This window comes from Carcharhinus amblyrhynchos, chromosome 24 (genome assembly GCF_965287045.1).
Source record: "Carcharhinus amblyrhynchos chromosome 24, sCarAmb.v2.hapA, whole genome shotgun sequence".
Lineage (NCBI taxonomy): Eukaryota > Metazoa > Chordata > Chondrichthyes > Carcharhiniformes > Carcharhinidae > Carcharhinus > Carcharhinus amblyrhynchos.
This window is the reverse complement of record NC_137347.1, coordinates 41,295,372-41,320,073: the sequence shown is the minus strand read 5'-3', so window position 1 is coordinate 41,320,073 and position 24,702 is coordinate 41,295,372. Positions and strand designations below refer to the sequence as shown.

The window sequence follows — 24,702 nt, the reverse complement described above, 5'->3', positions numbered from 1 at the left end:
TGGTGCAGACTCAATGGGCCGAATGGCCTTCTTCCACACTGAAAGATTCTATGATTCCATGTGGATCTCTAACCTAGCATTCTATAATTCTACTCATTCTCACTAATATTTTCAGATTTACAGCTCTTCAAAGTGTCTAAAGCAAGCATTTTGAATTGTTACAAGAAGTTCAGATATTTTAAGATTTTAAAAGTTGCTTTAAAATGGAGTAGAAGCTGAAAACGCCAGCTTTTATCCTGTATCCAGTCCCTGTGTGTCATAAAAAGATTTGACCCATTAATATTGTAAACACAGACCCTCGATGAGAAGTTCCCCAGAACAATGATGCATTCATCGTTTCTGATGGACTTGCTGTATGTTCCAGTTCATGTTCCTAAAACATAGGCCAGCATTTTATGTCCTCTCTCACCTGGAGGATATTATGGTCCCACCTAAATGATTGGAGATTTAAATGGCTTGCTGTACTCTCTGGAGGTGGGACCTTTGTCACATCAGCAAATACAACTAACACCCATTTTGCACCACTTCAACAGAGATCTAATATAGTGTCTTCTTGGGGCTTAACTGCACAGTGAGTGTGACACGGAATGAAATCCCTCACATTGAGTTTTTAATATGAAACATAAAATAGCATTTCTTTGGTACAAAAGAGGAAAGTATTGTATCTGCCTGTAATCGATATATATCAATGCAGCAAATGCAATTGCTTTTTTGAACTGGATCCTCAATTTTCAGTTGTTGTTTGCTGCAGATCAGAATACAAATGAAAAATCTAATGAAATCATTATCACAATCAAAGGAATGTTGTCACGTGGAGTTTTATTCACTCTGATAACAATGATTTCCATTGACAGTGTGGCTGATTCCTTGTAAGCCTGTGAGTACTGAAGGAGGTTTGCTGTTCTCAAATTCATGTCTACTCCATTTATTTCACTTTTGCTTTTCAAAGTGTAACTGTCTCTGGATTCATAATGACATGCACCCACTTATTTTTGGGATCTCAATTGGTCAGTTTTAATCATGTATAATTATTTTATGAGGTTGAAAATAACATGTCTCACTTTTGGCATGGTCTGCTTGGATTCTAACTCCCACACGACACAATAGCAGATGGTTTGATAATGGAAGAGAGAAAAAAGAGATGGAGGCCAGTTTCTCCGATCTACAGGGATCTGGGTTCATTCCAGCCTTGGGTGACTGTGCAGAGTTTGCACGTTCTCCCCATGTCTGCATGGGTTTCCTCCAGGTACTCTGGTTTCCTCCAACAGTCCAAAGATGTGTGGGTGAGGTAGATTGGCCATGGTAAATTGCCCCTTAGTGTCAGGAGGACTAGCAGGGTAAATACATGGGGTTATGAGAATAGGGTCCAGATGAGATTGTTGTTGGTGCCAGCTCGATGGGCCAATGACTTCCTTCGGCGCTGTAGAGATTCTATGATTCACTGACCAAGCCAGCAACTGGTATTCTCCATTCCTGCTGCGGTGAACAAAGTTTTGGCTGAGCGCCAAATTATTTGCTGGCAGTGACAGTGGGGCGTGAATGGCCGGAGAACTCCAGCCTACATTTGCAGATGGAATACATTCCATCTAACTGGCGTTACGACATACAGACAAATCTTTCACTGTGGAGAAGAGCTTGAAGACCAGAGGGCACAAATTAAAGTTAGAAGGGGGGAAGGAACTTGAGCGCAGACAAATCTAGGACTTTGGTACAGTGCCAAGGGAGTGCCACACTGTCAGAAATGCCATGTTTCAGATGATAAATTAAAAATGTATCCAGTCTCTCAGATGGAAGTAAAAGGCCTCCTGACAGAATTTGGAGATCAGGGTGTTCCTTTCTCCCTCATTCAACATCACCAAAACAGGTTGTCTGATCATGATCACATTGCTGTTGTGGGATCTTGCTGTGCATTACATTGCCTGTAAAGCACTCTGGGATGCCCCATAGTTGTGAAAGGCATCATAGAGTTTTTATTTTTCCTTCTTTCACTTTCACAGTGGTATAGAATGCAGAAGACACTGATACTCTCAGTATACATCAGCTCAAAACATGACAGGATGTATATCTGGGAAGAGAGATGTGAGTGAGATACTGGGATCTGGAAAGGAAAGGACTAGTTGATTCCTTAGGTGGTGGAGGCTGTAGGTTTTGAAAATCCTGCCAAAGAGGTGAGTTGGCACAGTGCAGATTTTGGATGGTACACACTGCAGTCATGCACCTAATAAAGATTTAAATGACTTTCTACATAATTGTACAGTTGTTTTAGGGATATACACAGAAGCTAAACTATTTACTGGATTATTTCTCATTTGGTGACACTCAACAATTACTGGAGAAGAATGGTTTCCACATTTCATTAATATGACCACTTCAGGCAATGCAATGAATTTAGTTTCTAGAGACCACATTCGGGTCCATTTTTTACTCTTCTCTACCTTTTATTTCTTTTTTGTCTTTATTCATTTTTCTTCCCAATCTTTATCCCTACTTATCCCTTTTCCCTTACCTTCTTTCCCCCTTTGCTTCTCCTTTTCTATCTCTGTCCTATCCATTTTCCTCCGCTCTCCCCACCGCCCAACATCTTCATTTTAGCTTCTCTGCCGTTTGGCCGTTCACACCCTTTATTCTCTCTGCGGACAGCTATTAACTGGTTTCTGTGGCTATGACTCATCTTTCATTCCCTCACCCTGCAGTATAAATATCTCCCACTTTCTGCGTCTTTTAGCTTTGGCAAAGGGTTATCTGGATTCAAAACGTCAGCTCTTTTCTCTCCTTTCAGATGCTGCCAGCCCTGCTGAGATTTTCCAGCATTTTCTCTTTTGGTTTCAGGTACATTTGTTTGATGAGCAGTTAACAGATTTGCACACTTACTATTTAGTTTGATGCCACGGATGGGATTTTCCGGTCACATCCTCTCCAAGACTGCCCGAGGTCAATGGACCTTTTAAATGGTCAGCCAGATTTTCCATCCCACCTGCAATGAATCCTGTGGTGGCCAGGACAGGAACATTTACCCCCATGTGTTACCTCAGGAAGTCAGGTGATTAAAGTTAAAATTGAAGCCTAATATTTCCACACTTCATAAGATTTTATTTACAGAGATCCATATTACAAACAAGTACTTCCAAACCCAACAACCACAATTTCAATCTGTTCCTATATATAGGAACATAAGCAAAACCTCAGTTAATGACCATAAATTCAGCACTCACGTCATATATAATTAACACCATGCCATGTACAAGAAGGATCCAAAATTATGGTAATATAGGGGGAAGAAGGAGAAGGATAACACAGTGAGGATGCAAACGTCCAGAGCAAGGAAGAGACACAAGGGAGGGATGGGAAATCTACTATGATGTAAAGGGGAAAATACACAGTGAGGAGAGAAGCCATGTGGTGAAGAGAGAGGGCTCATCGAATCCCTACAGTGCAGAAGGAAGCCATTCGGGCTATCAACTCTGCACCGACCACAATCCCACCAAGGCAAATTTCGCAACCCCACATATTTACTCTACTAATCCCCCTGACACTAGGGTCAATTGAGCATGGCCAACCAACCTATCTGCACACCTTTGGACTGGAGCACCCAGAGGAAACCCATGCAGACACAGGGAGAATGTGCAAACTCCACACAGACAGTGACCCAAGGAGAGGACTGTGTTTGCATAGTGAGGAGAGAGGGGGAAACACACGGGGAGGAGAGAAGACTAAATAGGGATAACCGAAAATGTAAGAGATTGTTAGTTGTATTCAACATATGAGTAACACCTTCAAATTCACAAGTGAGTGTGTTTGACACATCCTGGTTAGAAATAGAATAAAGCAGATGTCCCCTGCAATGTTTATCACTGAGCAAGAGGAAGAGTAGGCAAAGAAACCTGGTTTGAATTCCTCTATGTCTGCAAATGCTACTGAGGGAAACATTGTAAAGAGTTAATGTGATGATTCAGCTTCCGCAATAGTTATCGTGACATCACATCAATAAGGTAGTGGACTGGAGTAGATAAATTGTTGAATAAAATGAGACTTCATTAAGTCCCGTATCCGTGTAGGATGAATTCAGTCCTGTAATTGTCTGAGTTGACAATGAAGAAGTTTCCCCCACCCAAGTTTAAATCAAAGTCTTTGATTAAAAGCAGCAGGTAATTGGATTTTTGACTGTACTTCCCCAGTACGAGAATACATGTGATGCTGCTTAAGATATTAACAGATTAGCATTTTAATATACGTAGCCTCTTTAAGGGGTCATTTAACCAACTCATCATTTTACACCCCGGTCAATTTAACCCTTCATTAGTGTTAATAGAGAGTAAAATGAGGCAAGAGTAAAAAAGAGGCATCCAACCTACACCTGCCTCATTTCCCCACTCAGCAAATTAACTTAAAATGACCCACAATTCTGCACTGAATTACAGATAGGTTTATTGTGAAGCCACAATAGCAGTATGATTGCCATGTCTTGCTTGTTATTGTCATTGATGAAATCGTCTTGCCAGCAGTTTCTGCAGCTGCCCAGTTTTGAGAATAGGATTGCCCCTTTAATGAAGGCATTTGGTGAGGAGAATGACTTTACGCTAACAGTTCCAGCTGAGCATGTTGCATTTAGAAGTTGTTCAGTGCATTGCCTACATTTAAGTGCTTTTATTTGCATTTTTGGTGGGAGAATGTGATCACTTGCCAAAACCACAATTGGACTCAGTTTATTTGGCTGCTAGCCTCCTGCTTTTTGGATGTACTGCAAGACTCCTGTTAGAAATATGATGCCTAATTTAAATGGGACTGTCACGTCATTCGGCAATTGCTGATCTACACTGGAATTGACTGTTTGTACTAAAAGATAGCAGGGAGCATCCTTTTACAAAATGCACAGTGAATTGTGTTCAACAATCGCCATGAAAGAGTCAGCGTTGGACGAATCCCAGGTGCGTTCCATGGTGCTCATGCAACCTTCTCATCAACTCCCACAGATCAGGCTGGTCTGACGGTCAATTCTCAGACTGTACTGAGCTAGCTTATCTCGATCAAAAAGGTATCAGGCATTATAATTGGCCTCAGTTCCCTTGCGTTAGGAGAGGGGAGGTTTGATCATTCTTGATCTGGCGGCACGGTGGCACAGTGGTTAGAACTGCTGTCTCACAGCGCCAGGTACCTGGGTTCAATTCCCAGCTTGGTCACTGGCCGTGTGGAGTTTATACATTCTCCCCGTGTCTGCATGGGTTTCCTTTGGGTGCTCTGTTTTCTTCCCATAGTCTAAAGATGTGCAGGTTAGGTGGATTGGCCATGCTAAATTGACCCTAGCTTCAGGGAGATTAGAAGGATAAATATGTGGGGTTACTGGGATAAGGTGGGATTGTTGTTGGTGCAGATTCAATGGGCCAAATGGCCTCCTTCTGTACTGCAGGGATTTTATAATTCTATGAAATCACCATTCCATGACTTATGCTAAAATTATGAGCAGATAGTGGGTCAGATATTACAGCTCAGTTGCAATTCACCCATCTGATAAAAGACATTCTGAGCACGGTCAAGGGTCACACACCTACATGCTGATGTCCATCTCCAAATCATAGGAACATTAGGAATAGGAGTAGGAGAGCAGAATTCCAAAGATTCAGAACCCTCTGAATAAATAAATTAATTCAGTCTCTGTATCCTGATACACTGATCTCTAGTTCTAGACTTTTCAACAAGGGAAAAACAGCCCCTTGGCACCTAAACAGTCAATGGCTCCATGATTGTCACACATTTCAATGAGATCATGTTTCATTCTTCGAAAATCCAGAGAAATCTTCAGCTGTGAGCGAGTGCAAGATTAAGACCAGATTTCCTTTACTATCAAAGTTCGTTTAGTTCATCTAGCAGCTAGGAGTCCACCTCGCTGTGGTTGAGAAAGACAACATCCCCTCTTTCCACCCTGATAGTATTTCGCAAAGGGCACTCAGTTTTTGATTTAATCATTTGGTAGTCAAGCACAATCTTTTTTTTATCTGCCTCCTTTCAAGATCATCATTTTGCTCCCTTCAAGATTGACTACAACAAAGAGCAGCAAATTCTTCAGATAAAAGTGAAAAGATAATGAGATTTGCCACCCATTTATGCTTTAGAGTTATTTTATCAGGCTCAAGTCAAACTAGTCAGTGGTGCATAGATTGGTGGCGAGATCAACATGAACAAATACCACTTTCGCAACTTTCAGAAAACAAATTACATCAAAAAAGTGCATAACAGAAATGTATTAAGTTCAAGTGTCGATCACAAAAAAGAACTGTTTTTTAAACCTGGTATGCTTTCTTTTGATTTTAAACCTCTTGGGAAGTGAGTAAACAAATATTTTTTTTAATTCATTCGTGGGACATGGGTGTCACTGGCTGGCCAGCGTTGCCCATCTCTAGTTGCCTTTGAGAAGGTGGTGGTGAGCTGCCTTCTTGAATCGCTGCAGTCCACGTGCTATGGATTGATCCACAGTGCCATTAGGAAGGAATTCCAGGATTTTGATCCAGCTTCTGTGAAGGAGCGGCAACATATTTCCAAATCAGGATAGTAAGTGGCTGGAAGGGAACTTGCAGGTGGTGGTCTTCCCATGTATCTGCTACCCTTGCCCTTCTAGATGTAAAGGGTCATGAGTTGTCTAGGTATCTTTGGTGAATCGCTGCAGTGCATCTTGTAGATAGTACACACTGCTGCTACTGAGCGTTGGTGGTGGAGAGATTGAATGTTTGTAGATGTGGTGCCAATCAAGCGGGCTGCTTTGTCCTGGATGGTGTCAAGCTTCTTGAGTATTGTTGGAGCTGCACCCATCCAGGCAAGTGGGGAATATTCCATCACACTCATGACTTGTGTCTTGTAGATGGTGGATAGGCTTTGGGGAGTCAGGGGGTGAGTTACTCACCTCAGTATTCCTCGCTTCTGACCTGCTCCTGTAGCCGCTGTGTTTATGGGGTGAGTCCAACTGAGTTTCTGGCCAATGGTAACCCCAAGGTGAAATACCTATTGTTTCATTAATCTGTTAGCAATGGTGATCATCATTATAAACAGTAAAGTAACAGTGTTTAACTGGGAGAATAACAGTATAAAGGGCAAAGTGGGGGAGGAATTCCTCCCTGAGTATGATCTGTATGTTTCTAGCCCAATGAGGAAGAAAGCAGAGCTGGATCTATTTCCAGGGAATGAAGTGAAGGATGTTTCCGTGGGAGAGCATTGAGAACTGGTGAAGATGTCATTAAGAGCTTAGTTCTGGAAAAGGATAAGGACCAATGGAACTGGAAGGGGGATAATTTCAGTGAGTAGAAAATGTATCTGGCTGGTTGGAATCAAAGACTGACAATAAATGAGCAATGGGAGAGCTTCAAAGAGGAGATTGTTCAATACAAAATAGACAATATTCCTACAAGGGGCAAAGGATATTCAAAGCAACTGGATGTCTAAACATATAGAGAGAAAATGAAACAAAAGTTAATGATAAATGTCAGGTTCATAATCAGTAGAGAGCCAAACTAAATATAAAAAGCACAGGGAAGGCATGAACAAGGAATTAAGAGGGGTAAAGAATATCTAGCTTACCAGGTATCATAAAAGGGAACCCAAACATTTTTATAAATATACAAGTAGTTTGTTAGTACCCATTCGTGTCAGGGGGCTAGCTAGGGTAAATGCGTGGGGTTATGGCAATAGGACATGGGTGGGATAGTGGTCAGTGCAGACTCGCTAGGCCAAATGGCCTCCTTCTGCACTGTAGGGTTCCATGATTTCCATGATTTGTTAAAGGGTAGTCAAGGAATAGAGAAACCAATTAAAAACCGAAAGCGAGGTCTTCTTGGGTCGAAAAAGGAAATGGTTGAGGTACTAAATGAATACTTCATATCTGTCTCCATCAAAGAAAAGGATGCTGGCAATGTCATAGTGACGGAAGAGGTGGTAGAGATGGAAGAGAAATTGGATTGGATAAAAATACATAAAGAAGAGTTTGGCAGTTCTTGAAGCAGAATGGAATGAATCCTGGATTTCTGAAAGTAAAGGTGGAAATCATGGAGTTTCGGCCACAATCTTCCAATCCTCCTTAAATATTAATATAGGGTTAGAGGACTTAAGAATTGCAAATGGTACAATCAAAAATTAGGAGCAAGATAAAGCAGGCAACTACAGGCCTAACGTTGTTGGTGGGGCAATTTGAGTGATATATATCCAGGAGAATTGGAGATGGTAGCGTGGTTGATATTGTTTATATGAATTTTCAGATATATCACAAATTAGACTCGTTAGTTAAACTGAAGCCCGTGGGATTAAAGGAATAATGGACAGAAAACTGACTAAAGAAGAAAAAGCATGGTAGTTTTTCAGACTGGAGGGAGGTCTGTAGTGGTGTCCAAATGGAGTGGATGAAGGAAACACTCTTCTTTTTGATACATGTCAATAATCTGGATGTGGGAACACAGGAAATATTTACAATGACATTTGCAGATGACACAAAGCTCAGAAATGTAGTTAACTTTGAGAAGGAGATTATACACTTTGGGAAAATGTAGACAGGCTGATGAAAAGGGCAGACACATGACAGATGAAATTTAATGCAAAGTGACTTATTCTGATCAGAAGAATGAGGAGAAGCAAACTAAACTGAGTGCTTCAACCAGAAATGCGGCAATCCTCCGTTTTCCTTTCAAAGTGTTGTCTTAGGCAGGAAAAGTAGTGTGTTCCCTGCCACACACTCACATGACCGTATCCCTCACCGTAGGCACAGAGGGAATCCAAACACAAGGAACTCCACCCCTCCCCCCAACACAGGGAACGCTCCCACCTCCACAATGGACACAGAGAACCCTGTCCCAAGAACCTCCCCAAAGGAAGCTTTCTGGCTCTGCCTCAGAGATGCCCCGAGGCAGTGCCCTCTGCCCATTCTCTACACCAGGTTCATGTCTGTCCAGAATTGTTGTAAGCATTGACAAAGTGAGGTCAACAAAGGGAGAGATCTGATTGTGGGGCTATGATACAGCAAGGAAGCCCATTAAATGACATTAAAATGTATTTAAATGGGGTTCCCATCATTGCATGGTGCGAAGAACCCCATCATGTCATTGTCAGGGGCAGGGGCGTGCAGGGACAATTGCATCATGAGATCTTATTTTTGGCCTCTCACAAGATATCGTACCCCCGCCACCATTTACTCCTGCGGCAAAACAAGGACACAAAATCCTCGCCAAGAAGACTTGGATTTGTATATACAAATGTCTTTGAAAGTGGCAGGTCAAGTTGTGAAATCATTTGAAAAGGTATGCGGGATCTCTGCATTCGTAGTACAAAAGCAAGGAAATTGTGCTCAATCTTTATAGAACACAGAGTAGGCCCAGATGAAGCCTTAAGCCCAATTCTGGGCATTATGGTAAAGGTGTTGTGGCCTCAGACGAGATGCAGAGATGATTTATGAGATTGATATCAGGGATGAAGGGCTTTGTTCACTCCACGTTCCAGCTGCAGCGACGTTGGGGAATTTGGGGCCCAGTGGAATCTCCCTTCACTGCAGCAGGATGGGAAAGTCCCACCAGCGTGAACCACCACACTCTGGCCTTTATTTATGTGCAGCTGGAGTTACTCTTCTTCAAACAGAGAAGGTTAAGAAGAGATTTGATAGAGGTTTCAAAATCATGATCAGTTTTGTTTGACAGGGGGCAGTAGAGTCAGTAACCAATCAATGGAAACAGGTTTATGGTAATTGGCAGAAGAGTCACAGGTCAACTGAGACAAAGATTTACACAGTGAATTGTTATGATCTCAAATGTGCCTGCCTGAAAGGCTGGAGGAAACAGATTCAATCGCAATTTTCAAGTGGAAATTGTATATATATTTGGAATGGATAAAATTACAAGGTTATGTTAGAAAAAAAAGCACGCTGTAGGATTAACTGGATAGCTCCTTTAAAGAGTTGCACATATATGATGGGCTGAATAGCCTCCTTCTGTGTTCTGACTTACTTTGATTCCATGGAGACATTAAAGTCGATATTGGCAAAGATAAGGACAGTAAAACAAAGTGTAAAAATCCATTTGTTAACTGGTCCCAGCTGCTGTCTTTGAGGTCAGTGACCTAAATGCATAATTTACCGCAAGCAACCTGTATGTACTGAGGCTGGCCTTTGCTGTATCTGTCAACAGAGTTTAAATGGAGAATAATGGATAACTAGGAGTGATTACAAGGCATTATCTCATTCGGAACATCATGAATCACTCAAATGAGACTCAAGTAGTTTACAACCATTTGAATTGGGACGAGGCTCCAGCTTTGAAATGGTTTCCACGGCACATATCATTTCTTTTATTGATACAGTGGATTTTATCAGGGTGGCTTCATTCCATTTTACATCATTTGTTGCCCCTTCCCCTACTCAAGGCTTACATTCAATCTCTATTTGTCCTTCTGATAAAAATTATTTTCTTGCAACCCAGTTAAAGAGGGAAATGATGTACTTTACAGCATACTTCACTTCTTTATGAGGAAACCAGACTAACTGAATGGAGGCGGAGGACTTTGCCATCTGAAATCTCAACATTGCTCCTCACCTAGTTCGTACTCAAGAATGCTGTCAATCCTCACCAGTCATTCACTGCTTATTACTCACGGTTCCCAGCTCTGCCTTCCTATCAGTTCTTAGGTGCAGTCATTATTTGGAATGCCAGATTCTTCATATTGTGGAGAATGGAAGGGAGTCCATCCGATGGGAAATGTTCATTTTGGGCACCAAATGCTCTTGCAGCATTGTTGAGGGAGATGCAAGAGTTTAATATCAATCAAAATCAAATTAAGGCGTCTTTTGCATCAGTAAGACATCTGCTAATTAATTAGAAGATTAGTTAACCAGACTCATTTTGTATTGGATAGAACCACAACAAAAGACTGTCATCTTCTGGCCTTGACTTAAACTGATATAAAAGGAATAGGTTAACGCTGTGGGCTAACAATGTCTGCCAATCATTACATTGATCGGTTACAGATAATTAGCATTCATAGGAGCTGGAGTAGACCATTTGGCCTTCAAGCATGATCAGCCATTCAATAATATCATGAATGATCTTCTACCTCAACTACAGTTTCCTGCCTCCATTTCCTTTAATTCCCAAAAGTCTTTGTCTTGAATATGCCCAATAATTAAGCATTCCCAAGGAGAGAATACTTAAAGAATCATAGGAGTGAAGAAATTTCTCCTCGTCTCAATCCTGAGTGGCCGATCCTTTATTCCGAGACTGTGTCCTTGTATTTTAGACTCCCCAGTCAGGAGAAACATTTTCTCCACATCTATCCTTCTGGCCACTTAAGAATTTGATATGCTTCAATAACATCAACTCTCATTCCTCTGCAATCCAGGGAATGTAGGCCTAGCCCACTCAATCACTCATCAAAGGACATTCCCCTCATCCCAGGAATCAGTCTAATAGACCGTCATTGCATTCTCTCCAGGGAAAGTATGTCCTTCACTATGCATTACTGTCAGATCTGGCATTCGATGGCACCACATGCATAAAATCTCTGATTTAATGCTAGCTTGGCAGCAAAATCTCAAGATTCTCTTTGCGCATATGTTACACTCCCTAATCTTTGGCACTTTAAGGTTTAATAGATTTGTAGGTCTATTGAGAATTGACATTAAATGTTGGTTCTCTCACATTACAGTTGAACTAGTGTATCCATTTGTGTTCATTCACTTTGCAATTACAGTTGGCAGTAGAAAATCAATTAAAAGTCATCACTAACTACTTGTTAGTTAGAGTGTTATTTAATTATTACCAATCGAGCGACTGCACATGAGCAATACTGAACTAATTGTTAAAAATATAACATAATGCAGCATTCGATTCAGTGATATAGATAATCTGGGAGGCTAAGTGCTCAGGCAAAGGTGAATCTGCATATCATACAGTAATACCAAAACATATGACAGCAAATAGTTAAAGGAATTTTATTCCATGACAGAAGTCATCAGCAGTGGAATTGTTAAAACTGCAATTCAACCAGCAACAACCCTATCACTGAAAACCCATGATCTGAAAGACAAAGGAATAAAGCAACATTCATTGCCAGCAGATCGATCATTCAGTGTGAATTCATGGAGTACGATTTAGACAAATGCCCTCACCTAACTGCACATTAATCCTTTTCCAGTCAATGACCTGACACTGAACAGGATCACACACCATTCAGGGAGCAACCCAACTGAAAAGTGCAAGTGTGTTGATATCGGCTCATGGTAGGCTGTGTGTATCGCGCTCCCCGCCACCCTCCACTGCCTGGCAGTGCTTGCTGCTGACCCACTCTGAACTCAGTGCATGAAGAATTATCACCTGTGTGAGAGGATGAAGGACTAACTGGTGTGTTGAGACCCTCGACGGCAAGATGTATTTGTGCAAATAGGAATATTGCAGCACTCTTCAGAAGAGGGAGGTGACAATATATCCTTTTTCCAAAAATTAATTTTAAACAAAGGAAATTCTAAAATAACAGTGAAACTGGGGTTTATACTATTATTTCTATTATTGCCAGTGAAAGGAAGGACTTTCATTTATATAGTGCCTATCATGACCCCAGCCATTCTAAAGTGCTTCATCAATAATGTAGGGAGTTGTATGCAGGGAGTTAATCTGCATACGGCGAAGTGCTACCAGTAGCAATGCATGCAATGATGTAAGATATTGTGTTTTCACAGCCTTGGTTGAGAGACAATGATTTGTCAGTTTATCGCACTCTTCTACGAATAATATCATGGTATACTGTAACTCCACATGAGTGAGCAGGCAGGGCATGACTTTAACAGGTTGTCTAGTAGATAACACCTGTCACAATACAGCTGTCCCTTGGTGCCCTCTCAAAAGTGTCAGCCTTGGTTATATGCTCAAATCTCTGAGGTGGGTCTGGAACTCATTGGTCTGTTGACTCAGCACGGTGAATATACTATGCACAATATTATTAGCAGATGTAAGGATCTTATAAAAAAGTAGCACTGTTTCTCTTGTCTGGAACTTCCCTAGTCCTATAGCTGAAAGTGCTGGGTCACCTGGACACAGCAAAAACAGAAAACTCAAGCAAGGTGGAATACTCACCCGTTGGATCTCCTGTATGACTTTCCATAAAAATCTGTTTTCCTCACTGTTTAAATTTCCTGTAGTTGCTTTATTCAGGTATTTCAATACACCCAGACCAGCAAGATTCACTCCAGAACCTGCTGCATCTCCTCCTAGTTGTCACATGAGACAAACAAAATCTCATGGGATCTTTCACCTCAGTGGTCGTTCTTCCCATCACTGGAAGCTAACATTCATGCCTGCCACCACTGCCAGAGAGGATGGAGAATTTGGCCCTTAGCCAAATCTCTGTTCACTGCAGCAGGACAGGACAATCCCGAGGGCATAAAAGGCGAGATAATCTCACTTGTATTACAAAACTAAAAAACACAAAATGCTGGAAGCATGAAGTTAGTCAGGTTGAGTGTCTCTCCCTCTCTGTTTCAATTTTTTGAAAATTCCTTCATAGGGATGAGTGTTACTGGTAAGGCCAACAACAATTATCCAACCCAAATTGCCAGTGTGAAGATTAATGGTGAGGCGCCTTCTTGAACACTCATGCCTAGCTGGTGTGGGTAACTTACTGTGCTTTAGTTCCAGGTTTTTGACCCAGTGACAATGAAAGAATGGTGATACAGTTCTAAGTCAGCGTGGTGTGTAACTTGGAAGGGAACTTTCCAATGGTAACACTCCCATGCCCCTGTTGCCCTTGCTCTGCTCGATGGTTGAAGTTGCAGGTTTGGAAGTTGTTGTCGAAGGACATTGGCTGACTTCCACCATTTGCAGCACTTTGCTTTATCATTTTATTGTGGACGTTCCCCTACAACTGGAGAAACTTAGACTCGCTTACACTGCTGCACAGCATGACACAGAGCAGGAATCAGGCACCTCAAACAACATGAAGGAAATAGCTGGAGCTCATTAAAAATACAATAGTTCTCAAGATTTAATTTGTTTAGGTTAAATTATTCATGAAATTGTTATATAGCCATTTCAGAAAGCTGCTGAAACAATATTACGCCCCACTAAATATCATTCAAAATGCTTTATAACATAATCCTTCACACTCCAGTCAATCTAAAAACGTACCTTTCTCCCAATAAATTTCTGGAACTTTTAAAACTAAAATCAGCAAACCCTGTCACAGTACAGTTTGCTGCAGGTATATTCCCGCCTTGATTTGCCATTTGGAACATTTCCAATTACCCACATTTGAAATGTATGGGATTGAAATTAATATCAATCGCCATTGAACTGTGTTGTCTGGAACTGGCAAGTACTCCCAGGCTCTCAAGGGACTTAGAAGTCGGGTGCACAGATCACCTTGAAATTGAGTAGAAAATGATCTTGGTGTTTAAAAATGCATAGCTTTTTTTTTCTGATGAAAAGCATTTAACAGAACAAATGTTGTGCTCCTGAAGGCATGGACTCTTGGTATGGTTCAGTAGCTCCAGTTCCTTTTCCAAAGGGCTATTCTCCCCTATGAGTCAAGATGGTGATGCCAGTTGACTCGTTACCATACTGAGTCATGACAGCTGGCCAATCCTGTCTTCCCTCGATCTTTGCGTACGCATAAGAGCACAAGAAATAGGAGCAAACCACACAGCCCATCATGACTGATCCACCATTTAATATGAAGCCCAATATAATCTCGGGCTTCAACTCCATTTTTCGATCCATTCCCCATGTCACTGGATTGCCCTGAGAGAGCAAAAATCCCAACCTTCAATTTATTCAACATTGGACCATCTACAACCCGCTAGGATAGAGAATTCCAAAACATCCACAACCTTTTGAGTGAAGTAATTTGCCTCAATTCAATCTTGATTGACCCGTCCTTTTATCCTGATATTGTGCACCCCCCCCACCACGCCTCATGTTTTAGTTTCCCTGAACAATCTCTTAGCACCAACTCTATCAAGTCCCTTCAGAATACTGTATGTTTCAATAAGATCATAGAATCCTTTTAGGGCAGGGAGAGGCCATTCGGCCCATCAAATCTGCACAGACTCTCCAAAAGAGCATCCCACTAGGCCTTCCTATCCTACCCCCATAAACCCACACACTTACCATGATCAATTCGCCTAACCTACGCATCTTTGGGCTGTGGGAGGAAACCAGAGAAAACCCAGACAGATAAGGGGAGAACACACAAACTCCACACAGACAGCCACCCGAGGTCAGAATTGAACCCGGGTCCCTGGCCGTGTGAGGCAGCAGTGCTAACCACTGCGCAGCCTCTCATTTTTCTAAACACGAGAGATTATTGGCCCAAGTTCTTAGCCTCTCATTGTAGGAAAACTCTCGTCCCAATGTGTATAGTTTCCAACAGGGGTTACTGACTAGATATGGGTATTTGAGCAGGTTTCCCCGCCCCTCCTCCCCATCACTTACAGCCAAACCATCACTAGCTGTAGAGCCCCCAACTCCCATTGGCTAAGATTAAATAACTCAGGAACAAAAACAGAAAATGCTGGAAAATCTTAGCAGGTCTGACAGCATTTGTAGCGAGAGAACATAGTCAACGTTTCGAGTCTGGATGACCCTTTGTCAGAATCCAGAGTAATGATCATCCAAACTCGAAACGTTGACTCTATTCTCTCTCCACAGATGCTGTCAGCCTTGCCGAGATTTTCCAGCACTTTCTGTTTTTGTTTCAGATTACAGCATCCTCGGTAATTTGCTTTTATATTAAATAACTCAGCATTGATTTGGAGCCGAAGCAGGAATTGACTGTTTGCATGGCTCATTTACACATTGATTTATCAGGTCAGAAATGTGTGGGGAAGAACTATAAATAAAATGTAAATACATATTTTTACATAATGTTCAATTCAGGTGATCACATAGCGAGGGGTCATTTTGGTAAAAAAAAATTTGCAACGCTGTTTTGAATTTTATCTTTGTTCTAGCAAACAGTTCATTAAATTCTCGAATCATTCTGTCATTTAAAATCATCAAATCACCAATCTAAATACACATATTTATATTCTCTACGTATTCTAGTCCTCAGAATGGTCTCAATACCCCCCCACTCCCACCACTGCTGCATGTTTCCAGCCAGTAAGATTGTAATTCAGTCCCTTACAACTAAATGCCAGCCAAGACATTGCTGAAATAATGTTCCAATCTCATTAGGGACCATTACGTTACACAGACCAGTGGTCACACAGAGGACACCAGTATGTGTTCTTCCACATTGCTGAATAAAGAGGTCAGATAAAGCTTGAAAATTTGAACCCCATTTAGGTTCAAAAGGAATGTCTAGTCATCATATTAAACTGAATGTTCAACACTTCCATTTTTGGAAATGAAAAGCCAAACTTTGCAACATTTTCAAACTTAAGAGTTAAACTCTGAATAAGAGTTCACGGTTTTTTTTGTGCAAAAAAACTTTTAAAGAGTTTGTAAGTATAAAACCCTTACTCATTTAAAACAGTTAAAGATTTTAAGTTAGAATTTATTGATTAGTCACAAGTAAGGTTTACATTAACACCACAATGAAGTTACTGTAAAATTCCCCAAGTCGCCAAATTCTGGCACTTATTCAGGTCAATGCACCTAACCAGCACGTCTTTCAGAGTGTCGGAGGCACTCCCACGCAGACACAGGGAGAACGTGCAGACTCCACACAGTGACCCAAGCCAGGAATCAAACCCGGGTCCCTGGCGCTGTGAGACAACGGTGCTAACCACTGCGCCACCGCACCACCCAAACAAGTCTATTTGGAGAGGAGTTCTCGTAGCCAGATCATGGCACAGATTTTTAATAATGTACCAGGTAGGGTCCATTCAAGAAACTCTGAAAGACCTTTCATTATCAGGAGCCCTTTTAGTATTCAAGCCATTTTGAACAATTATGGTAAATTTGAATACCTGCTTGATTTTCTAATTATGTTGATTTTTTAAATAAAGATTTTTTTGTTCAAATGAAGTCAATCCTAATGACATCACCAGGGTGCTGACTTGAATTATTCACTGATTTAAACAATGTAAAGGAGTTGAGTTTAACATAATTAGCCCCCATGCTCCAGCTTTCTCTATGTGGATGGAAATCCAGTTCCCACAGGCTGTAGGGTTCAATTATTTCACTTGGTTGTTCAATTATATTAAAATAGATCCAAATTCTCGCCGACACGACCACAACTCTACAGCCGAGACTTTCCCCATCTGGAGGCTGGCCTCAAATAATGGGAATATAGCTCAAACCATCGTAGCTTGGAATACAAAACACAACACATGAAACCATCAGCTCCTTAGCTCAGACCTGCTGAATCCCTTCTGTTCTCACACAAACTAACTGCTAATGTTTTCAACACAACTCAGTCTGACCGGCAAATACTTGTGCAAAGTATGTTTCGACACACCACATCTCTGCTATTCTGCTCACCATGCACCACCTAGAGATGTAACAGGTACTAGTCTGAGTTCACCTCCCTATGTGCAACACAGACGTTCTTATTTCTCAGGAAAGATTGGGATTTCAGTGTCAAATTATGTCTGAGAAAATAGACACTAGCATTTCAGAGGAACTCTTTAATATAGAGGTAATGGTGTGTTATTCCACTAATCATTTTCAAGGAAGATGCTAAAAATGCATCAAGTTGAGAGACTAATTCTGACAGTATTCCTTGCCAATGTAGCACAGCTCTCCCTTCCAGCGCTTGTAACCCTCCCCTGGTTTACTGATGATGTTTCTTTGGAGTCATTTGAGTTACTCAACACTATATTACTAATTCAGGTATGAGAAAAAAATTATTTGCAGAAATTCCCCAAGATAAGGCTCGATCATTGACAGTATAATGTGTGCCATTCCGGGCACAATCATATCACTGAATTCTGAGCCCATATCTTGGTTATAACAACTTAAGTTCAAATTGGTCCTGAGAATGATCTGTGTGTCTCAGGTTATTATCTTCACCCCAATGGTTTTGAAAACGATTCCCCTAGTAAAGCTCACCATTTCTATTGACAGGGCAATCTTGATTCTCTGACAAAGTTCACCCTTTGTTTTTAGCTGTAGCCATCAGCCAACCTGGGGGATCAACTTAACCTTTTAAAAAAAACTTGCATCTGTGTTGCTTCTTTAACATTGGTGTAGCAAGGCATTTCCTCCAGGGTTTGGAAGTACCGGAGATGGATGCTGGAGTCATGGTCAGGGAGATAGGATTTTCGGGAGGTTTTTGAAGGTAATCAGGGGGCTCCAGGCATTGACAATATAGAGTTCAAAATCGTCACAGAAAGAGGTCGTTCGGCCCATCTTGTCTAAGCTGACTATGTTACATTAAAGAAGGCAAATTATAAAACGATAATCACGCATGCCAAGGCATCCTAACTAAACTATCAAACAATGATGAAGTGTACTGCGCACACTTTACCCAAACGTAAATGCACCGTGTAAAACTGACAATCATTTTGAATAACTGAGCCATAACTTGTCACCTCGGCTCATGCTTAATTTGGGGTCACTAATGCGCCTGTAATTTATCCTTGGTCATCCAATATTCTCTACCACGGAATAAGAAAGCTGACTACAAAAACGTGTATCTCACTAGCACCTGGACAACAACTTCTCCGAAACATCAGTTCATTGTACCCACCAAGCACTCATGGCATTTTGTCCACTGCTGTCTGACCTCCAAGGGGTGGCCAGGGCCAGCAGCAATTGTGCCTTAATGGAGCCAATCACATTTACCCCAGTTGGAATTCTTGTGCAGGCTGGGCACTGTCTAAAAAGGGGTTAACTCGAAACTGGTGATCCAACCATGTATCACCTGATTTATTTTACGATGATAATATTACATCCATCATTCAGGAATGAGTGCGTTAGACAAAATGAATCTCTTTGTCACTGCAAAGGCTGCCGAAGGATAATCATTACCAACCACACTGTGCATTTCAGTGGAACAATAACATTATCCATCCACGATTCTAAACCTTTTGACTTTGCTTTTAAGATAGTGACTCGCTGCCTATAGTTGGGTGGCGATTTCTGCCTCCGAATTGCGCAAATTGTGCCTCGCAATTGTCAGATTTCCGCTAAAACACTGGACTTATCTCCAGGTTGCTAACTGGCAGCTTTCTGTCTTTAAGTCAGACAGGGATTTGAAGGATTTTCCTTTTTAAATTTCCGGATTCTGCACATTTACAAAAGGTTCAACAAGTCGCCTCCTGTGTAATCGCGCACTGACCTGTCCCAGGGTGAATTTAAACTGTGTGTGGGGGGTGGGGGAAGTGGACTAACATTATAAATAAACTTTGAAGTTGTCAATGGAACTTGCCCTCCCAAAATTCAAAAATAAATCCATTTGGGGTCAATTCTGACTTATTCACAGGCTGAAACTACAGGGTGCTGTCAAACTCACATTGTAACCACCCGGCCATCTCCTGGTCATTTGGTTGAGGTGGGATTTAAAATCAATGCAACAGGCGATGTCACAGCCGCAAATTCACCCAAAGAATGATCCATTTACCTTCCATCCGGCGGAGCTGTTACTGTCCCCCTTATCTTTGAAATAAGGGACGTGGCGAACCATCCAGTCGTAGATCTGAGACAGGGTCAGTCTCTTGTCGGGTGAGCTCTCAATGGCTTTTGTGATCAGATCCGCATATGACAGGTTACCCCAGGCGTTTCTGCGAGAGGATTTCTTGCGGTGCTGGCTGCACTCCCCCAGGCGGAGGGGAGAGTGGATGGTGGGGAGAACCTTCGCCTCTGCCTTCACCCCGCTGCCGCCGTTCTCCGTGCCCGCCGCGGCTTCGCTGCCGGCGCCGCTCTCCTCCGCCTTGCCTTCAGCCCCCGGGAAGTCGGGCCGAGGGAGCGGCCAGGTGCACGATCGGGGCCGGCTCTGCGGCTCGAAATCCGGGTCGATGTCAAGGTGAGGGGCCACCGCTTCTTCCATGTCCGCCCGCCGGAGAGGAAGGAGAGAGAGAAAGAGAAAAGGGAGGAGAGAGGGAAGGATGGATCAGTGTGCCCGGGCAGCTGTCAGCGCCGGGGGAGCTGTAGCATCAGCGGGAGAGGGTGTGGGAGAGGTTCCCGTAGGATGGAGCGGTGCCTGCCTGGCCCTCGGGTGGATGGAGCGATGCCTGGCCCCCGGGTGGATGGAGCGATGCCTGGCCCCCGAGTGGATGAAGGGGTGCCTGGTCCCCGGGTGGATGGAGCGATGTTTGGTCCCCGGGTGGATGGAGCGGTGCCTGGCCCCCGGGTGGATGGGGCACTGCCTGGCCCCCGGGTGGATGGAGCACTGCCTGGCCCCCGGGTGGATGGAGCACTGCCTGGCCCCCGGGTGGATGGAGCACTGCCTGGCCCCCGGGTGAATGGAGCGGTGCTGAAGCAGCGCCTGCCTTGCTGGCCCCCGGCTGCTGCCGCTGTCACTGCGGCTCTGTCACTCGCAGCCGCCGCTTCCCCATGTGCTTCCCCCTGGAATGGATACACCGCGGCCAGCCGCCTCCTCATTGGCCGCCCGCTCAGTGTAGCGAGTGCTTGCCCCGCCCCCGCCCGCTCCCATTGGCTGTTCATTGTTCCAGGTTGGGCGGGGCCTTGCATAAATTATACGGGGGCGGGGCCTGGAGGAAATCCCCTCCAGTGACGTCATACGGTTAAAGGCTGAAGCTGACCCACAGCTAAAACCTCCAGTTCTGCAATGCCCCATCCAGAGCATCCCGAGGGTACAGCAGCAGGCCATTCAGCCCATCCAGCCTGCACAGACAATGGTCCCACCCTATCTCTGTAACCCCACTGTGCCACCATGCCGCGCAGAGCATCCCGAGAGTACAGCAGAAGGGCCATTCAGCCCATCCAGCCTGCACCAACAACAATCCCACCCTACCCCCATAACCCCCACATATTTACCCTACTAATCTCCCTGACTCGAAGGGGCAATTTGGAATCAAAAAATCATAGAATCCCTCCAATGCAGAAGGAAGCCATGCAGCCCATCAAGCCTGCACCGACAGCAATACCACCCTTAGCTCCCACATATTTACTCTGCTAATCATCCTGACACCTACAGGGCAATTTAGCATGGCAAATACACCTAACCCACACATCTGGGAGGAAACCAGAGCACCAGAGATGCAGACGCAAGGAGAACATGCAAACTCTGCACAGACAGTGATCCAAGGTCAGGATCAAACCCAGGCCCCTGGAGCTGTGAAGCAGCTGTGCTAAATACTGTGCCAAGATCAAGCATTGTTAGATCCAACCCAGGATGGGGAGCAATACCTTAACTTGTCAGCATGGATCTTGTTTGTCTCCCTTGTTGGGAGCATGAACAGGATTCCATTCGAATTTGGTTATTGAGCACAGCAGTTAGCCTCACAGTACTAGAGACCCGGATTTGATTCCCAACTTCGGTCACTGTCTGTGTGGAGCTAACACATTCTCCTCGTGTCTGCATGGGTGCTCCAGTTTCCTCTCACACTCCAAAGATTTGCACTTTAAATGTTGTAAACCACAGGGCAATGGGCTGGGTGCAGAAAGGTGGGATGAGAAAAGGCACTTGAGTGTCCTTGGGCTGGCATGGACAAGATGGGCTGAGTGCCTTCCTTCTCTGTTGTAACTTTTGTATGGATCTATGTACAGGTTATTTGGATTGGCCATGTTAAATTGCCCCTTAGTGTCACAAAATGCGTAGGTTTAGGGGATTAGCGGGGTAAATACATGAGATTACAGAGATAGGGCCTGGGTAAGATGCTCTATCAGAGAAAGTCGGAACAGATTTGATGGGCCAAATGGCCTGCTTCTACATTGTCGGTGTTCTATTCTCAGGAGATAGATTTGAGTGCACCCGGTCCGCCCACAGCATTGACTTTGTAACATTAGGAGTGGAGTCAAAATTAAACACTTCAACCCTTTATTATAAGATATAGCTTTGTGTCATCTGCACTTTTTCATAGTGACTCAAAAGCTTAAGATACTATACTTTTTTCACAAACTATTGTTTGACAACACAAGAATTTTGCTTTTCTGTAATAACTCAGAACTTAAAGCACATATTGTTTCCACAATGTAAATATTGTTTGACTCAAAACAAGGCTCATTTTAATAGATATACATATTTAATATTTCAAGTCAACATTTAGGGGTGTCAAAAGGACCCATTGCAACAGGTTGGTATTTTGTTAAATGTATTTTTTCCTTGAGGAATTCTGTTTTACATCTTTTGCTCAGAAATATTTTTCCAAATACAATATATTGTACAGTATGTGTGGTTAACATAAAACATATGTTGACAAAACATTTACAAAACCAATAAGTCAGTTATAGCACAAATGTTGAGGCATGTGTTAATTTAATGTTGAACAATGTGAGTTTCACTGGTGATTAATTGAATTCGAAATCTATTCCTATTCTGTACATGGTACATTTTATTTAATTTTGGCAGTGATTAGTGAGCAGTAAAGATTGAGTTTAAACTCGAATGAGGCATAAACATTGGTTCTGGATACTGACATTTATAAGTGTTATGTAAGCAATAATTAGAGTCTGAAAATTCTCATAAGCTTGCGCTTGAAATCTTTATGGTGCAACGTGTTAACACAATCTGATATAAGACTATCCGTGTTCATGCTAAGACTCCATAGAACCATGCTTCCCAGAACAGTTTGCTTAAGGCACTTGTGAAATATAAAAATCTAACATTCATTGACCAATGAGATAGACTTATAGAGCCATATCGTGTTGAAAAGTCCCTTTGGCTCATCGAGTCTGCACCAACAATAACAACCACTAAAGTCATACTAACCCCATGTACTTTATAAAAATACTTATTATAATCTGGAGAATTAGTTTACTGTAAATCTTGTTAATGATTCTTTTTAACAACAGGTCGTAATGGCATAAAAATAGAGATTTCAAGGCTCAGAAATGGGCTATTTGGCCCAACTGGTTTATGTCAGTGATTATGTTCCACATGAGCCTCCTCTCATTCTACTTAATCCATCCCATATCAGCATATCCTTCTATCCCGTCTGTCTCATGTTTCTATCCAGCATCTCCTTAAGTGCACTGCTGTTGTTTCCCTCGTTTATTCCACATACTTGTGAAATCCACATTCTGAGTAAAGACACGTCTCCTAAATTTGGTAGCAGGTTTATTGCTGATTATCAAGTCTCCTAGTGGAAATATTTCCTCAATGTCTGTCCTATTAACAGTCCTTACTTAATTGTACAGAGCCATTTGCAGAAGTCAATACAAATCAATAGCTTGGAATTTTCCAAAGGCCACAGTTGACACATAAACTGACCAATAACTGAATAGTCATGATGTGGAGATGCCTGCGTTGGACTGGGGTAAACACGGTAAGAAGTCTCACAACACCAGGTTAAAGTCCAACAGGTTTATTTGCTAACAAACGCCACTAGCTTTCGGGGCTTTGCCCCTTCATCGGGTGAGTCCCCACTCTTTTTAACAACAGGTTGTAATGGCATAAAAATACAAAGATTTCATGGCTCAGAAATGGGCTATTTGACCCAACTGGTTTATGCTCCACCTCTAGCTGTCGGGGCTTTGCCCCTTCATCAAGTGAGTCCCCAGTCACATGACGAACGGGCAGAGCCCCGAAAGCTAGTGGCGTTTGCTACCGAATAAACCTGTTGGACTTTAACCTGGTGTTGTGAGACTTCTTACAATAATTGAATAACCAAGTATAAATGAAAATATTTACGTTATATACTTTAAAGTTTTAGTTAAAAAAAAAATATTTATTAGTGTCACAAGTAGGCTTATATTAACACTGCAAGGATGTTACTGTGAAAATTCCCTAATCGCCACACTCCGGTGCCAGTTCGGATATACTGAAGAAGAATTCAATATGACCAATGCGCTTAACCAGCATGTCTTTTGAATTTTGGGAGGAAACCAGAGCACCCAGAGGGAACCCATGCAGACATGGGGACAGCATGCAAACTCCACACAGACAGTGACCCGCGCTGGAAATCGAACGTGGGTACCTGCTGCTGTGAGGCAGCGTCGCTAACCACTGTGCCACCCTATATTTCAAATAGCATGGAGTAAATGTAAGGTCACCTCCTAAACATGAGTTTAGCTAATAAATATAAGATGCTTAACCAGATGGAGGTCTTGTAATGTAGTGGGTAGCATACCTGCCTCTGGGCCAGAAGGTCTGGGTTTGAGTCCTACCCCAGGACTCAATGGCTAAAGAAAGTGCATTTGGAATTGGCCCAACAGGTTGAGTGTCATCCCGCAAATCCTTCCAAACATGCCAATGGCAGATGGTAAGCATGGGAGAGATTCCTGGTCAGCTATGTGGTGAAAAAAATGTTGGAGCCTATTCACAGTTCCAGATGATAACATGTGTGTAAAAGTGAAGGTCGTCACAGCAACTCGTACCCCCTAAGTGGACTGTATTGCCATCATTTAATCAGATGCAAAACTTTGATTAAATAATCACCTTCCAGTTCCAGGTATTTCATTATTGATGTAATAAGCGCAGAAGAGATTTTATTTAAAAAAAAATGGACTAAGAAGGACAAGGAGAGTGTCCGAGGATATGTGAACATACAAAAGAGAACCCAAAGGTCTTTCATGAACATATAAATAGCAGGTGGAAGGGTGGGGCAAATTAGGGGCTGAAAAGGAGATTGAGTTGAATAGTGGCTGATGGGTCAATAATCAAGGAACACGGACTTGAGGTGAC

At 42.6% G+C, this 24,702-nt stretch overlaps 1 protein-coding gene across 1 annotated transcript in view; it reads right to left on the bottom strand.

Moving 5' to 3' along the window:
- Positions 1-20,198, bottom strand: part of LOC145358020 (forkhead box protein O3-like) — a 180,272-nt gene extending 160,074 nt beyond the window's left edge. The window contains exon 1 of the mRNA XM_080211712.1: positions 19,519-20,198. Coding sequence (XP_080067838.1) covers positions 19,519-19,944 — 426 coding nt within the window. The 5' untranslated portion in view covers positions 19,945-20,198. The remainder of the gene's footprint in view (positions 1-19,518) is intronic.
- Between the last annotated feature and the right edge of the window lie 4,504 nt (positions 20,199-24,702).